The 16,925-nt window shown below is 43.6% G+C and overlaps 1 protein-coding gene across 2 annotated transcripts in view; it reads right to left on the reverse strand.

Annotated features, from left to right (window-relative positions):
* LOC124121593 (phosphatidylinositol-3-phosphatase SAC1-like) overlaps nucleotides 1–9,336 on the reverse strand; it is a 49,781-nt gene extending 40,445 nt beyond the window's left edge. Inside the window, exons 1-2 of one of the 2 annotated variants that reach the window (XM_048388725.1) lie at nucleotides 9,261–9,336; nucleotides 5,425–5,522 (exon numbers count right to left, since the gene is read on the reverse strand). In XM_048388725.1, the coding sequence (XP_048244682.1) occupies nucleotides 5,425–5,522; nucleotides 9,261–9,286 (124 nt within the window). In that variant the 5' untranslated portion in view covers nucleotides 9,287–9,336. Of the gene's footprint in view, nucleotides 1–5,424; nucleotides 5,523–9,260 lie in introns of those variants that run through there. The other variant, XM_048388726.1, reaches the window with a different exon arrangement.
* Between the last annotated feature and the right edge of the window lie 7,589 nt (nucleotides 9,337–16,925).

The raw sequence follows: 16,925 nt of genomic DNA on the forward strand, positions 1-16,925 counted from the left end.
GTGTTGCTGGACAAGTCTAACTGTACGTGTGTGGCTGGACAAGTCTAACTGTATGTGTGTGGCTGGACAAGTCTAACTGTACGTGTGTGGCAGGACAAGTCTAACTGTACGTGTGTGGCTGGACAAGTCTAACTGTATGTGTGTGGCTGGACAAGTCTAACTGTATGTGTGTGGCTGGACAAGTCTAACTGTATGTGTGTGGCTGGACAAGTCTAAATGTATGTGTGTGGCAGGACAAGTCTAACTGTACGTGTGTGGCTGGACAAGTCTAACTGTATGTGTGTGGCTGGACAAGTCTAACTGTATGTGTGTGGCTGGACAAGTCTAACTGTATGTGTGTGGCTGGACAAGTCTAAATGTACATGTGTGGCTGGACAAGTCTAACTGTATGTGTGTGGCTGGACAAGTCTAACTGTATGTGTGTGGCTGGACAAGTCTAACTGTACATGTGTGGCTGGACAAGTCTAACTGTACGTGTGTGGCTGGACAAGTCTAACTGTATGTGTGTGGCTGGACAAGTCTAACTGTACGTGTGTGGCAGGACAAGTCTAACTGTACGTGTGTGGCTGGACAAGTCTAACTGTACATGTGTGGCTGGACAAGTCTAACTGTACGTGTGTGGCTGGACAAGTCTAACTGTATGTGTGTGGCTGGACAAGTCTAACTGTATGTGTGTGGCTGGACAAGTCTACCTGTACGTGTGTGGCTGGACAAGTCTAACTGTACATGTGTGGCTGGACAAGTCTAACTGTACATGTGTGGCAGGACAAGTCTAACTGTACGTGTGTGGCTGGACAAGTCTAACTGTACATGTGTGGCTGGACAAGTCTAACTGTATGTGTGTTGCTGGACAAGTCTAACTGTACGTGTGTGGCTGGACAAGTCTAACTGTATGTGTGTGGCTGGACAAGTCTAACTGTATGTGTGTGGCAGGACAAGTCTAACTGTACATGTGTGGCTGGACAAGTCTAACTGTATGTGTGTGGCTGGACAAGTCTACCTGTACGTGTGTGGCAGGACAAGTCTAACTGTACGTGTGTGGCTGGACAAGTCTAACTGTATGTGTGTGGCTGGACAAGTCTAACTCCACATGTGTGACTGGGCAAGTCTAACTGTACGTGTGTGGCTGGACAAGTCTAACTGTATGTGTGTGGCTGGACAGGTCTAACTGTATGTGTGTGGCAGGACAAGTCTAACTGTATGTGTGTGGCAGGACAAGTCTAACTGTACGTGTGTGGCAGGACAAGTCTAACTGTACGTGTGTGGCTGGACAAGTCTAACTGTACGTGTGTGGCTGGACAAGTCTAACTGTACGTGTGTGGCTGGACAAGTCTAACTGTATGTGTGTGGCTGGACAAGTCTAACTGTACGTGTGTGGCTGGACAAGTCTAACTGTATGTGTGTGGCTGGACAAGTCTAACTGTACATGTGTGGCTGGACAAGTCTAACTGTACATGTGTGGCTGGACAAGTCTAACTGTACATGTGTGGCTGGACAAGTCTAACTGTACGTGTGTGGCAGGACAAGTCTAACTGTACGTGTGTGGCTGGACAAGTCTAACTGTATGTGTGTGGCTGGACAAGTCTAACTGTACGTGTGTGGCTGGACAAGTCTAACTGTATGTGTGTGGCTGGACAAGTCTAACTGTACATGTGTGGCTGGACAAGTCTAACTGTACATGTGTGGCTGGACAAGTCTAACTGTACATGTGTGGCTGGACAAGTCTAACTGTACGTGTGTGGCAGGACAAGTCTAACTGTACATGTGTGTGGCTGGACAAGTCTAACTGTATGTGTGTGGCTGGGCAAGTCTAACTGTACGTGTGTGGCTGGACAAGTCTAACTGTATGTGTGTGGCTGGACAAGTCTAACTGTATGTGTGTGGCTGGACAAGTCTAACTGTACGTGTGTGGCTGGACAAGTCTAAATGTACATGTGTGGCTGGACAAGTCTAAATGTACATGTGTGGCTGGACAAGTCTAACTGTATGTGTGTGGCTGGACAAGTCTAACTGTATGTGTGTGGCTGGACAAGTCTAACTGTACATGTGTGGCTGGACAAGTCTAAATGTACATGTGTGGCTGGACAAGTCTAACTGTACATGTGTGGCTGGACAAGTCTAACTGTATGTGTGTGGCTGGACAAGTCTAACTATACGTGTGTTGCTGGACAAGTCTAACTGTACGTGTGTGGCTGGACAAGTCTAACTGTATGTGTGTGGCTGGACAAGTCTAACTGTACGTGTGTGGCAGGACAAGTCTAACTGTACGTGTGTGGCTGGACAAGTCTAACTGTATGTGTGTGGCTGGACAAGTCTAACTGTATGTGTGTGGCTGGACAAGTCTAACTGTATGTGTGTGGCTGGACAAGTCTAAATGTATGTGTGTGGCAGGACAAGTCTAACTGTACGTGTGTGGCTGGACAAGTCTAACTGTATGTGTGTGGCTGGACAAGTCTAACTGTATGTGTGTGGCTGGACAAGTCTAACTGTATGTGTGTGGCTGGACAAGTCTAAATGTACATGTGTGGCTGGACAAGTCTAACTGTATGTGTGTGGCTGGACAAGTCTAACTGTATGTGTGTGGCTGGACAAGTCTAACTGTACATGTGTGGCTGGACAAGTCTAACTGTACGTGTGTGGCTGGACAAGTCTAACTGTATGTGTGTGGCTGGACAAGTCTAACTGTACGTGTGTGGCAGGACAAGTCTAACTGTACGTGTGTGGCTGGACAAGTCTAACTGTACGTGTGTGGCTGGACAAGTCTAACTGTACGTGTGTGGCTGGACAAGTCTAACTGTATGTGTGTGGCTGGACAAGTCTAACTGTATGTGTGTGGCTGGACAAGTCTAAATGTACATGTGTGGCTGGACAAGTCTAACTATACGTGTGTTGCTGGACAAGTCTAACTGTACGTGTGTGGCTGGACAAGTCTAACTGTATGTGTGTGGCTGGACAAGTCTAACTGTACGTGTGTGGCAGGACAAGTCTAACTGTACTTGTGTGGCTGGACAAGTCTAACTGTATGTGTGTGGCTGGACAAGTCTAACTGTATGTGTGTGGCTGGACAAGTCTAACTGTATGTGTGTGGCTGGACAAGTCTAAATGTACATGTGTGGCTGGACAAGTCTAACTGTATGTGTGTGGCTGGACAAGTCTAACTGTATGTGTGTGGCTGGACAAGTCTAAATGTACATGTGTGGCTGGACAAGTCTAACTGTACGTGTGTGGCTGGACAAGTCTAACTGTACATGTGTGGCTGGACAAGTCTAACTGTATGTGTGTGGCTGGACAAGTCTAAATGTACATGTGTGGCTGGACAAGTCTAACTGTACGTGTGTGGCTGGACAAGTCTAACTGTACATGTGTGGCTGGACAAGTCTAACTGTATGTGTGTGGCTGGACAAGTCTAAATGTACATGTGTGGCTGGACAAGTCTAACTGTATGTGTGTGGCTGGACAAGTCTAACTGTACATGTGTGGCTGGACAAGTCTAACTGTATGTGTGTGGCTGGACAAGTCTAACTGTATGTGTGTGGCAGGACAAGTCTAACTGTACATGTGTGGCTGGACAAGTCTAACTGTATGTGTGTGGCTGGACAAGTCTAACTGTACGTGTGTGGCTGGACAAGTCTAACTGTACGTGTGTGGCTGGACAAGTCTAACTGTATGTGTGTGGCTGGACAAGTCTAACTGTACGTGTGTGGCTGGACAAGTCTAAATGTACATGTGTGGCTGGACAAGTCTGACTGTATGTGTGTGGCTGGACAAGTCTAACTGTATGTGTGTGGCTGGACAAGTCTAACTGTACATGTGTGGCTGGACAAGTCTAACTGTTTGTGTGTGGCTGGACAAGTCTAACTGTATGTGTGTGGCTGGACAAGTCTAAATGTACATGTGTGGCTGGACAAGTCTGACTGTATGTGTGTGGCTGGACAAGTCTAACTGTATGTGTGTGGCTGGACAAGTCTAACTGTACATGTGTGGCTGGACAAGTCTAACTGTATGTGTGTGGCTGGACAAGTCTAACTGTATGTGTGTGGCTGGACAAGTCTAAATGTACATGTGTGGCTGGACAAGTCTGACTGTATGTGTGTGGCTGGACAAGTCTAACTGTATGTGTGTGGCTGGACAAGTCTGACTGTATGTGTGTGGCTGGACAAGTCTAACTGTACATGTGTGTGGCTGGACAAGTCTAACTGTATGTGTGTGGCTGGACAAGTCTAACTGTATGTGTGTGGCTGGACAAGTCTAACTGTATGTGTGTGGTTGGGCAAGTCTATCTCCACATGTGTGGCTGGACAAGTCTAACTGTACGTGTGTGGCTGGACAAGTCTAACTGTACGTGTGTGGCTGGACAAGTCTAACTGTATGTGTGTGGCTGGACAAGTCTATCTCCACATGTGTGGCTGGACAAGTCTAACTGTACGTGTGTGGCTGGACAAGTCTAACTGTACGTGTGTGGCTGGACAAGTCTAACTGTACGTGTGTGGCTGGACAAGTCTGACTGTATGTGTGTGGCTGGGCAAGTCTATCTCCACATGTGTGGCTGGACAAGTCTAACTGTATGTGTGTGGCTGGGCAAGTCTATCTCCACATGTGTGGCTGGACAAGTCTAACTGTATGTGTGTGGCTGGGCAAGTCTATCTCCACATGTGAGGCTGGGCAAGTCTAACTGTATGTGTGTGGCTGGGCAAGTCTATCTCCACATGTGTGGCTGGACAAGTCTAACTGTATGTGTGTGGTTGGGCAAGTCTATCTCCACATGTGTGGCTGGACAAGTCTAACTGTATGTGTGTGGTTGGGCAAGTCTATCTCCACATGTGTGGCTGGGCAAGTCTATCTCCACATGTGTGGCTGGGCAAGTCTATCTCCACATGTGTGGCTGGACAAGTCTGACTGTATGTGTGTGGCTGGGCAAGTCTATCTTCACGTGTGTGGCTGGACAAGTCTGACTGTATGTGTGTGGCTGGGCAAGTCTATCTCCACATGTGTGGCTGGACAAGTCTGACTGTATGTGTGTGGCTGGGCAAGTCTATCTCCACATGTGTGGCTGGACAAGTCTGACTGTATGTGTGTGGCTGGGCAAGTCTATCTCCACATGTGTGGCTGGACAAGTCTGACTGTATGTGTGTGGCTGGGCAAGTCTAACTGTACGTGTGTGGCTGGACAAGTCTAAATGTACATGTGTGGCTGGGCAAGTCTAACTGTATGTGTGTGGCTGGGCAAGTCTATCTCCACGTGTATGGCTGGGAAGTCTATCTCCACGTGTGTGGCTGGGCAAGTCTGACTGTATGTGTGTGGTTGGGCAAGTCTATCTCCACGTGTGTGGCTGGGCAAGTCTATCTCCACGTGTGTGGCTGGGCAAGTCTATCTCCACGTGTGTGGCTGGGCAAGTCTATCTCCACGTGTGTGGCTGGGCATCACCTTGTAGTGTTATTTCCTGGGACACCCTGTCGATGACCAGGAGCTCATTAGCTCCTGCATCAGTTGGCTCGATGATGAACTTGTCGGATGTGATATGTCTGAAACAGAAAGAGAGAGAGAGCTTAATTTACAAATTTACTGGAAATACGAGCAGGAACAGGATAGCTGGGTTGTGTTACTTGCGTCTTTGGAAGATTATTCTCTGGCCTAATGAAAATGGTAACACTGACATGATAAGTGGTTGGGAAACATGGCCACGATTCAAGTAGAATGTCAACCACCTGAATCAGGCCAACATCAGCAGCCAATGAGAATAAACACTTCTTATTTAGGTCAGAGTGAGTGAGTGAGTTGAGTTTAACGCCACTTTTTAAGGGTATTCCAGTTATATAACGGTGTGTCAGTCTCAGACTTATCCACTTCGGTGAAACCCACGAACACAGGTATGGTGCTGACAAACCTAGAAAAATAATCGGGGCGAACTGGGATTTCAACCCACAATCAATGAATGACACGTAATAGTGAGCTGAGAGAGTTACAATGGCCCAGTTGGAAGCACAGCAGAGTTACACCCCTTTCCTTTTTCACCATTTATACGTCTCATCTTTGGACGTCAGATAATAATTGCTTTTCTTTATTTGTGGCAATTTTTCATATCAAAGGTACAACATTATATTTGTGTTGTTAAGGTATTAGGTAGTATTTTGTTTGCTCACAGTTTTCATCAAACTTAAATTTAACAAAATGTTGCACATTACTATTATCGGTTTAAAATTAAAAGTGGCAACTTTGTTGTTTTTTTAACACACAACAAAATTTCAGATAACACTTAGCAGTTTAATATTGGCAGTTAATACTACATGCTCAGACAGAAGATTTAATATCTATATAGTGAGGAGTAACCGAGTGCCTCGTGACTGCAAATCTTGCACAACGTTTAATTTTCAGAACTAATACAAAATGTACAGAAAAGTAATTCAGCATAGAGTGGGTCAAACATAAACATGCAGTAGAATTCACAGATATTAATTTATACTGTGCACCTTTGTTAACAAAACACACACTTTGACCACTGTGTCATTTATCCAGGGTAATACTCTGAACATCACTTCAAAAGATGTACAGCTGACACTGTTGTCTCCAATAAGTTGGCTGCCAAAACATGTCTATGTTATCATAACTGATGTTTCTTTGCCGATCACTGTCAATAGTGTCATCCCTTAATCCGATGGTTTCAGATGATCCTCCAGACAATGTCATGCACTATATTGCATATGGCAAAAACTAATTTGAAGACATTATTGTTTACTTACATTGAGTGTATTGTCACTTGTGTGTTGATATCGATGTATGGGTGAATTGTTTCATTAAAGGGGCACTGATCTAAAGTAATTCCCCGGGACTGGTTGTTGTCTTTGTTATTGTGTTTTCCCCGTGAGTACCCGGATGATACGCACCGCAACTGAACATGACAAGAGACTGGGCTACCGCCTCCAAGGACAACTAAATAAACTTGGAGGCAATATTTGTTTTATGCATTTTTGAACACTGATTGGTAAACCATGATCTATAAAGAAATCTACAAAGGGCACATGTTAATTCATTTCTTCAGCCTAGACAAACAGACAAAAAGAACGGCGGAGTTCATCGGATGTCATCATTTGGAAATACCCCAGATGGTTATAGTTTAATAATAAAAAAAGTATCCATGCAGTGAAAGCATTTTCGGATTTCGGATTGCGTCGATGATACGAATGCTATCTCTTGTTGTTACCACGTTTGGTATAACCCTTCACTTGTGTATTTGTCGTCATTCACTTGATGCTCAGTTAATGAATTTATTACAGGTATAATTTGTGATAGCACCACTCAGATTACCTGACAAAAGTTCCCATTTGGCATTTAATTGTGTCAGGGGTAATTATTGTTATTTACTTTTTTGTAAATCAACAGATCGTTCCTAGTCATCACAGGATTAACAGAAAATATGTTGACTGATTAGTCACTGTTATCTTGTACAGTGGACATGTCAAAAGTGAGTGTTTACATGTCTAGGTTTACTAAAACAAAGGGAATGCACTCATATCATGGCGTGAAGTGCTGATGTAAAATCAAAAATACTTTGTTCAAAGGGTTAACCGATAATACGTTGATTGATTGCTCATTGTTATCTAACTCAGTTGATATTTTTAAGGAACCGTGGATGTTATGAAAATAGTTGTCACGTGGGCTTTCTCAGCCGACCTTTGAGACTTGACACCTATGTGAAACCCCTGAAACAGCTGCAGACGTGTGGGATATTGTTCCTTTGTGTGGATATTCATGGATACATTCCTCGAACAAGGAAGCTGCCTAAAATAATACACATGAATTTGGTAGGTTGTAATTATGATATTTGCGTTTTGTTTTCCTTCACTTGCTGTAGCATTGAACAGATTCATTTTCATTCCTCTACGTCTTGGTTGGGAAATTCTTCGATGTGCATTAGAGCTTGTTTTCACAAGTCTTTTCCTTTCTAAACGTGTATGTATTACAGTCAATTTGTAAAATGTGATTCTCTCAGGCAATTTATAAAATGTGTAAATATTTCAGTCATTTTGACTGAAAAATCTGTCCATTTATTTAACAGATTGACTAAAAATTATTTAGACCATCAAAAGAGCCTAAAAACATCACAATAGATTATTTTGTAGGATTAGAAGCCAAACAATAATGAAATGTACTTTTCATCGTAACATTTTCAGTCTCTTGGTGATTATTTTAAACTTAAAAATGTTTGGAATTTGTTGTCATAATAATACAGATGGACATATTTTTCAGTCAATTTGTAAAATAACTGAATATTTAGGCGTTTAAAGGTTTCCTTTGTGAAAATTTTGCATGGTTTGACTGTAAATATATAAGCACGATAAAATAAGCAATGCTCAGATGAAATATTTACTTTGTGTTGCAAGTCAAAATAGTGTAAAAGAAAATGGCACAATTACCAAGCAAGTGACTGATCAAAACTTCGTCACCATTACCGGTGCTACCCACAAAGATACCTACATTTCCTTAACATTTCCAAAACTATATTTCATTTTGTTGATCAATGTGACCATACGCCCTTATACTATCAATAAAAGTGACAAATGCGCTTAGGATTTGCTCAGCACAGGTCGCGAACTAGTCTAGATTTCTGCTATATCATCCGGGTGCTCACAGGAAAAAACAATAACAAAAGCAACAACCAGTCCCGGGGAATTGCTTTAGATCAGTGCCCCTTTAAAATCATTTTATATATCAAGGACCTATAGGCCTATAGTGTTTGTATGATTCATGTCTGAAAATAGTATTTGTTATAGACATTACAATCTCTATGAATGCGTCTACACGGTCGCTTTTATGACTACAGACCTAAATAACTAAATAATAAATACATAATATTATAGTTATTTAGGTCCGTGGTATGCCTAACAAATTCCTGAAAAGGGAAATCAGTCTGCCACCTGTTCAAGCACCGCTTAGGGTTAATTTATGGACATTTTAATAAACAGAGTTTTTATGGACAGTTCATGACATGAATCGAATAGATTACTGTGGTATACTCTAATAATTACTCAACAAACACTGAAGTTACATCTGTAACCTTTGACACTTGGAATCACCTGACACCGATCGAGCATAAATACCGACAGAAGCTCCCCAGTCAGAAGTAAACAAATCAATGTGCGGCAGGCTGAGGCGCGGATATCTTACAGAAACATATGTACATCTAAAAATATCCCCTTACACTGAATGAAATGCAATAGCTATCACATACATTAAATCACTTTGCTCATAACACACCCACTTACAATCGAAGGGAATCGTGCACCGCCATTTTCACGGTGACGTGGAATGCTCCTCCATCAAGCTGAAGAGTTCAAGCAGGGGAGACAACCGAAAACTGAGACGTAATGAGTTTGAATGTTCTCAGTGTTGGCTTCGATACCGGTTACCTGTAGGCAGAGATCTATTATATGGTCTCTGCAGTAGGTTGCTAAAAAATCCATCTCAATTGCCAGATATTTTTCCAACACAACTTTTTAAAATATTTTTTAAAATATAGATTCAAAGTTATGTTTCATTTGCACAGTCGTTGATAAATCCCATCTAAAGACAATGATGGAGTTCCCGACTGAAACATTATATCCACGGTTTTCGTTCCCACCTTTTCCTGTGTACCCACGACTTTTCCTAAAATACAATGAAGGCATCGTCACACCATTTCTGATAGGTAGGAAGGTTGCACATGTGTGAAAACTGGAGGAAATAAGGGGGAATCAATATTCTTTGAAAATGGTTTGCATTTTTAGTAGCAAAACAAAGAACTTTTAGACACCTGTAAAATGAATTGTTTGATAGGTATTACTTAATAGTTGACGGATGACAAAGTAGACACAATCTATGGATAACAACTTCTTCAATTAGTGTAAAGGCGACGTTTAATATATAAATAGATCCTTATACCATTGCCAAACAAGACCTGTTGTATGCTAGGTGGGCTGCACTGGGCATTAGGGTGGTTGTTTGCACTTTATTTTTAAACTGGGTAAAATATTCCCATGTTCTTTTGCATTATCACATCTATGAAATAATTACAAAGCAAAACACGGTTCTTGAAGTTGGCGACAACAAATCTATGCAAATTTAAAATGTTGCTGAAATGATTCTCTATGAAGCGCAACTCAATGTAACCATGGCGACCAGTGTCTGAGATGTGGGGTAAAATGTCAATGTAACCATGACGACCAGTGTCTGAGATGTGGGGTAAAATGTCAATCACCCAACCCCCAATAATAATAATAAAACAAGTGAACGTATAAATAAAAAATACAATTTCGATGAAAAATGGCAATATTATTACAAACGGCAGTTTGCCCCTAGCATCAGCCGTTGGTAGGGACCTATGTTTTTGCTTGCTGATATTTATTGTTTGTGGTCATTGAAAGAAATGACACTTTTTCTGTTGTTACATAACGAAAATGTTACTCCATTAAATTGACATATATCCCGCATTTCAAATAAAACGATCATTTATTGAGGACGACTATTATTATCATCATCATCGTCGTCGTCTTCGTCATTATTATTATTATTATTATTATTATTATTATTATTATTATTATTATTTACAGATTAAAATAAAAATGCAGCAAAGAAGGTTTGGGTGATGCTGGCACAGTTAGGCTGATTAGTTAGGCTCATCATCAGCTCAGGGCCCTTTCCCCCTCTACACGCAACCCAGACAGCGAATGAGACTTCTCTCAGGAAGCGCTGCCTAGTCAAACCCATCCAGAACTTTTCGGAGAATGTGAAGACTCCCCAACACTGCAGCCTTCTGCATTACCCAGATTGTCAGAAGGGCTGTATTCCTGGTAGCAAACCCGGGTACTCTCCCGATGTCAGTCAACAGATTGGGAAGTACCAAACCTAAGGCACCGAGAACATTGGGGAGTCGGACAACTTGGTACTTGGATGCAAGCGTGACATTTCGAAAGCGAAGTCTGCATACTTGCCATGTTTTTCCTCAATCTTGTCAATCACATTACCGTCAAAAGGGACAGAAATATCAGGTTTGTTGGCCTGGATATGTCTGAGGCTGTAAACGGGCCTATTCCAAAGGATTTTGTATTTATCATTTTCCATGACGCCCTCTGCATATTCCGGGTCGTACCATGGATGGACCTCTGCGTCAAAACCACAAGCATGGCGAAGACGGTAATAAAATGATCGAGCCACCCCATCATGTCGCTTAAGATACTGCGTCTGTGCCAAAGCTGGGCATCCAATCACAATGTGTTGGACAGTCTCGGTAAAATCATTACATAATTAACATTTCATATTCACATTTCGATGCAAAATCACACATTGACGGTTTCGAGTTGGAAGTGACTGGTCCTGAGCAGCAAACATAAAGCCTTCTGTTTCACTTTTCAGGCCAGACGACTTCATCCAAGCGAAGGACTCTGCAGGATTGCAGATCTTCTCAATACACTGCACATAAACTCGATGCAGTGGTCTTTCAGATAGCCTCTTGTTGAAAAAACTGATTCTGGGCCGATTTGATATGGCACTTCGCTTGGTTGACACTCATTTCTGTATCGTTCAGCAGTACAGATCCATCAACAAATTCAACACTGACATCGAGATTATGTCCCACATCCTTGGCTCGTTTACGAAAACTGTTGAATGCCTTGTTTTCATCATGAGTCTTGACATGCTTCACAAGGGGATCATCAGACAAATAAAGGGTGGTGGGATCTATTGCCTGACATGATTCTTCGTGTGAGGTGTCAATATCGTGAATTTCTTGCTTCGTCCAATCAACAACACCAACAGAATATGAAAGGACGGGTTCAGCATAAGTATTTGTGGCTTTAACTCTATTGCTAGCGTTCAGCTGCCCTGTCCCCGAAGTTTGCCCTTGATATGGGCATTCTGGAGATTGTCCCTAATCTGCATCCCTAAGTACGTATAGACCTGACCTTCCACCAGATGGTCAATAACTCCTCGTCCGAGTGAACCGACTGATCCTCCCTCTTCTACCTTAACCGTTTCAAATGAAAAATGTTGCATTTGTCCAAAGGACATGCCGATCTGTGCTTAGGAGGGCCCGGATGATTACCTTCCTCTTTGCTGAGCAAAAACCTTAAAGGATTTAGTGACAAACAGAAAAGCAAAGGTTACGGTGGTAAGTTCTAGCCTCTTCAAGGATCATTTTCTGAACTAGTAGTTGTTCCTTACAACCCCAAAATCCCTTTCTGGCTCCTCTCTATTATTATTATTATTAGTAGTATTAGTAGTAGTAGTATTAGTAGTAGTAGTAGTAGTAGTAGTAGTAGTAGTAGTATCCAAACAAGACGTTGGCTTCTTTGGTGGAGTTGTAAATTTGAAATACTACGTTGATCCCATGCATTTGTTTTGAAGCTGTATTCATATAGGACGATGTGTAATACACCCCCCTTCCAAGAGAGCGTCGACATACATAGGTACAAGAGTGAGTGAGTGAGTGAATATTGCTTAACGCCGCATCAGCAATTTTGCAGCTATTCGCGGCGAACATAGGTACAAGAACCACATGTCGTGTGCGGCCAGTTTTGATAGCAAAGCCTTCGGTCCCCCGTTGTAGTGACTCATGTTATCGTTGTGCGCGCCCGTAAAATCTCCTGAATGTATCGGTGTCATAATGCCGATACTAACATTATCCGTCACTGCGCGGTGTTACGTGGAGCGAGGTACTTTCAACATGATGCAATCACCCCAAACGGATGCAGATGTACTGATCTCGAGATTGTCATATTCATTAGTAGCCTCAAGTAATACAAAAACAATCGTGAACTCTTCTTTTTACAAATTATGCAACATATCACAGACAGCGCTCTTCATGAAATGATACACGACAAATATACCACTCGAAGAGGATGCGCGTCGGATGCAACGAGCTTCTCCATGTTACAACACGAGAACTATTGAACAGAGATAATGGGAACCTGGTGTAGTGAATGATTGATGACTAGCCTGCAACCAGAGTGGTATGATTGACGACTAGCCTGCAACCAGTGTGGTATGATTGATGACTAGCCTGCAACCAGTGTGGTATGATTGACGACTAGCCTGCAACCAGTGTGGTATGATTGATGACTAGTCTGCAACCAGTGTGGTATGATTGATGACTAGCCTGCAACCAGTGTGGTATGATTGATGACTAGCCTGCAACCAGTGTGGTATGATTGATGACTAGCCTGCAACCAGTGTGGTATGATTGATGACTAGCCTGCAACCAGAGTGGTATGATTGATGACTAGCCTGGAACCAGAGTGGTATGATTGACGACTAGCCTGCAACCAGTGTGGTATGATTGATGACTAGCCTGCAACCAGTGTGGTATGATTGATGACTAGCCTGCAACCAGAGTGGTATGATTGATGACTAGCCTGGAACCAGAGTGGTATGATTGATAACTAGCCTGCAACCAGTGTGGTATGATTGATAACTAGCCTGCAACCAGAGTGGTATGATTGACGACTAGCCTGCAACCAGAGTGGTATGATTGACGACTAGCCTGCAACCAGTGTGGTATGATTGATGACTAGCCTGCAACCAGTGTGGTATGATTGATGACTAGCCTGCAACCAGTGTGGTATGATTGACGACTAGCCTGCAACCAGTGTGGTATGATTGATGACTAGTCTGCAACCAGTGTGGTATGATTGATGACTAGCCTGCAACCAGTGTGGTATGATTGATGACTAGCCTGCAACCAGTGTGGTATGATTGATGACTAGCCTGCAACCAGTGTGGTATGATTGATGACTAGCCTGCAACCAGAGTGGTATGATTGATGACTAGCCTGGAACCAGAGTGGTATGATTGACGACTAGCCTGCAACCAGTGTGGTATGATTGATGACTAGCCTGCAACCAGTGTGGTATGATTGATGACTAGCCTGCAACCAGAGTGGTATGATTGATGACTAGCCTGGAACCAGAGTGGTATGATTGACGACTAGCCTGCAACCAGTGTGGTATGATTGATAACTAGCCTGCAACCAGTGTGGTATGATTGATAACTAGCCTGGAACCAGAGTGGTATGATTAACGACTAGCCTGCAACCAGAGTGGTATGATTGATGACTAGCCTGCAACCAGAGTGGTATGATTGGTGACTAGCCTGGAACCAGAGTGGTATGATTGATGACTAGCCTGCAACCAGAGTGGTATGATTGATGACTAGCCTGCAACCAGTGTGGTATGATTGATGACTAGCCTGCAACCAGAGTGGTATGATTGATAACTAGCCTGCAACCAGTGTGGTATGATTGACGACTAGCCTGCAACCAGTGTGGTATGATTGATGACTAGCCTGCAACCAGAGTGGTATGATTGACGACTAGCCTGCAACCAGTGTGGTATGATTGACGACTAGCCTGCAACCAGTGTGGTATGATTGATGACTAGCCTGCAACCAGTGTGGTATGATTGATGACTAGCCTGCAACCAGAGTGGTATGATTGATGACTAGCCTGCAACCAGAGTGGTATGATTGACGACTAGCCTGCAACCAGTGTGGTATGATTGATGACTAGCCTGGAACCAGAGTGGTATGATTGACGACTAGCCTGCAACCAGTGTGGTATGATTGATGACTAGCCTGCAACCAGTGTGGTATGATTGATGACTAGCCTGGAACCAGAGTGGTATGATTGATGACTAGCCTTGAACCAGAGTGGTATGATTGATGACTAGCCTGCAACCAGTGTGGTATGATTGATGACTAGCCTGCAACCAGAGTGGTATGATTGACGACTAGCCTGCAACCAGTGTGGTATGATTGATAACTAGCCTGCAACCAGTGTGGTATGATTGATGACTAGCCTGCAACCAGTGTGGTATGATTGATGACTAGCCTGCAACCAGTGTGGTATGATTGATGACTAGCCTGCAACCAGAGTGGTATGATTGATGACTAGCCTGGAACCAGAGTGGTATGATTGACGACTAGCCTGCAACCAGTGTGGTATGATTGATAACTAGCCTGCAACCAGTGTGGTATGATTGATAACTAGCCTGGAACCAGAGTGGTATGATTAACGACTAGCCTGCAACCAGAGTGGTATGATTGATGACTAGCCTGCAACCAGAGTGGTATGATTGGTGACTAGCCTGGAACCAGAGTGGTATGATTGATGACTAGCCTGCAACCAGTGTGGTATGATTGATGACTAGCCTGCAACCAGTGTGGTATGATTGATGACTAGCCTGCAACCAGAGTGGTATGATTGATGACTAGCCTGCAACCAGAGTGGTATGATTGACGACTAGCCTGCAACCAGTGTGGTATGATTGATGACTAGCCTGGAACCAGAGTGGTATGATTGACGACTAGCCTGCAACCAGTGTGGTATGATTGATGACTAGCCTGCAACCAGTGTGGTATGATTGATGACTAGCCTGGAACCAGAGTGGTATGATTGACGACTAGCCTGCAACCAGTGTGGTATGATTGATGACTAGCCTGCAACCAGTGTGGTATGATTGATGACTAGCCTGGAACCAGAGTGGTATGATTGATGACTAGCCTTGAACCAGAGTGGTATGATTGATGACTAGCCTGCAACCAGTGTGGTATGATTGATGACTAGCCTGCAACCAGAGTGGTATGATTGACGACTAGCCTGCAACCAGTGTGGTATGATTGATAACTAGCCTGCAACCAGTGTGGTATGATTGATAACTAGCCTGGAACCAGAGTGGTATGATTAACGACTAGCCTGCAACCAGAGTGGTATGATTGATGACTAGCCTGCAACCAGAGTGGTATGATTGGTGACTAGCCTGGAACCAGAGTGGTATGATTGATGACTAGCCTGCAACCAGAGTGGTATGATTGACGACTAGCCTGCAACCAGTGTGGTATGATTGATGACTAGCCTGCAACCAGAGTGGTATGATTGATAACTAGCCTGGAACCAGAGTGGTATGATTGATGACTAGCCTGCAACCAGTGTGGTATGATTGATAACTAGCCTGCAACCAGTGTGGTATGATTGATGACTAGCCTGCAACCAGAGTGGTATGATTAACGACTAGCCTGCAACCAGTGTGGTATGATTGGTGACTAGCCTGGAACCAGAGTGGTATGATTAACGACTAGCCTGCAACCAGAGTGGTATGATTGATGACTAGCCTGCAACCAGAGTGGTATGATTGATGACTAGCCTGCAACCAGAGTGGTATGATTGACGACTAGCCTGCAACCAGAGTGGTATGATTGACGACTAGCCTGCAACCAGAGTGGTATGATTAACGACTAGCCTGCAACCAGTGTGGTATGATTGATGACTAGCCTGGAACCAGTGTGGTATGATTGATGACTAGCCTGGAACCAGATTGGTGTGATTGATGACTAGCCTGGAACCAGAGTGGTATGATTGGTGACTAGCCTGCAACCAGTGTGGTATGATTGATGACTAGCCTGCAACCAGAGTGGTATGATTGGTGACTAGCCTGGAACCAGAGTGGTATGATTGATGACTAGCCTGGAACCAGAGTGGTATGATTGGTGACTAGCCTGCAACCAGTGTGGTATGATTGATGACTAGCCTGGAACCAGAGTGGTATGATTAACGACTAGCCTGCAACCAGAGTGGTATGATTGATGACTAGCCTGGAACCAGTGTGGTATGATTGATGACTAGCTTGCAACCAGAGTGGTATGATTAACGACTAGCCTGGAACCAGTGTGGTATGATTGAAGACTAGCCTGAAACCAGTGTGGTATGATTGGTGACTAGCCTGGAACCAGAGTGGAATGATTCATGACTAGCCTGGAACCAGAGTGGTATGATTGATGACTAGCCTGGAACCAGAGTGGTATGATTGATGACTAGTCTGGCACCAGAGTGGTATGATTGATGACTAGCCTGGAACCAGAGTGGTATGATTAACGACTAGCCTGCAACCAGAGTGGTATGATTA

Source organism: Haliotis rufescens, unplaced genomic scaffold, assembly GCF_023055435.1.
Source record: "Haliotis rufescens isolate VD_foot unplaced genomic scaffold, xgHalRufe1.0.p SCAF_78, whole genome shotgun sequence".
Classification (NCBI taxonomy): Eukaryota; Metazoa; Mollusca; class Gastropoda; order Lepetellida; family Haliotidae; genus Haliotis; species Haliotis rufescens.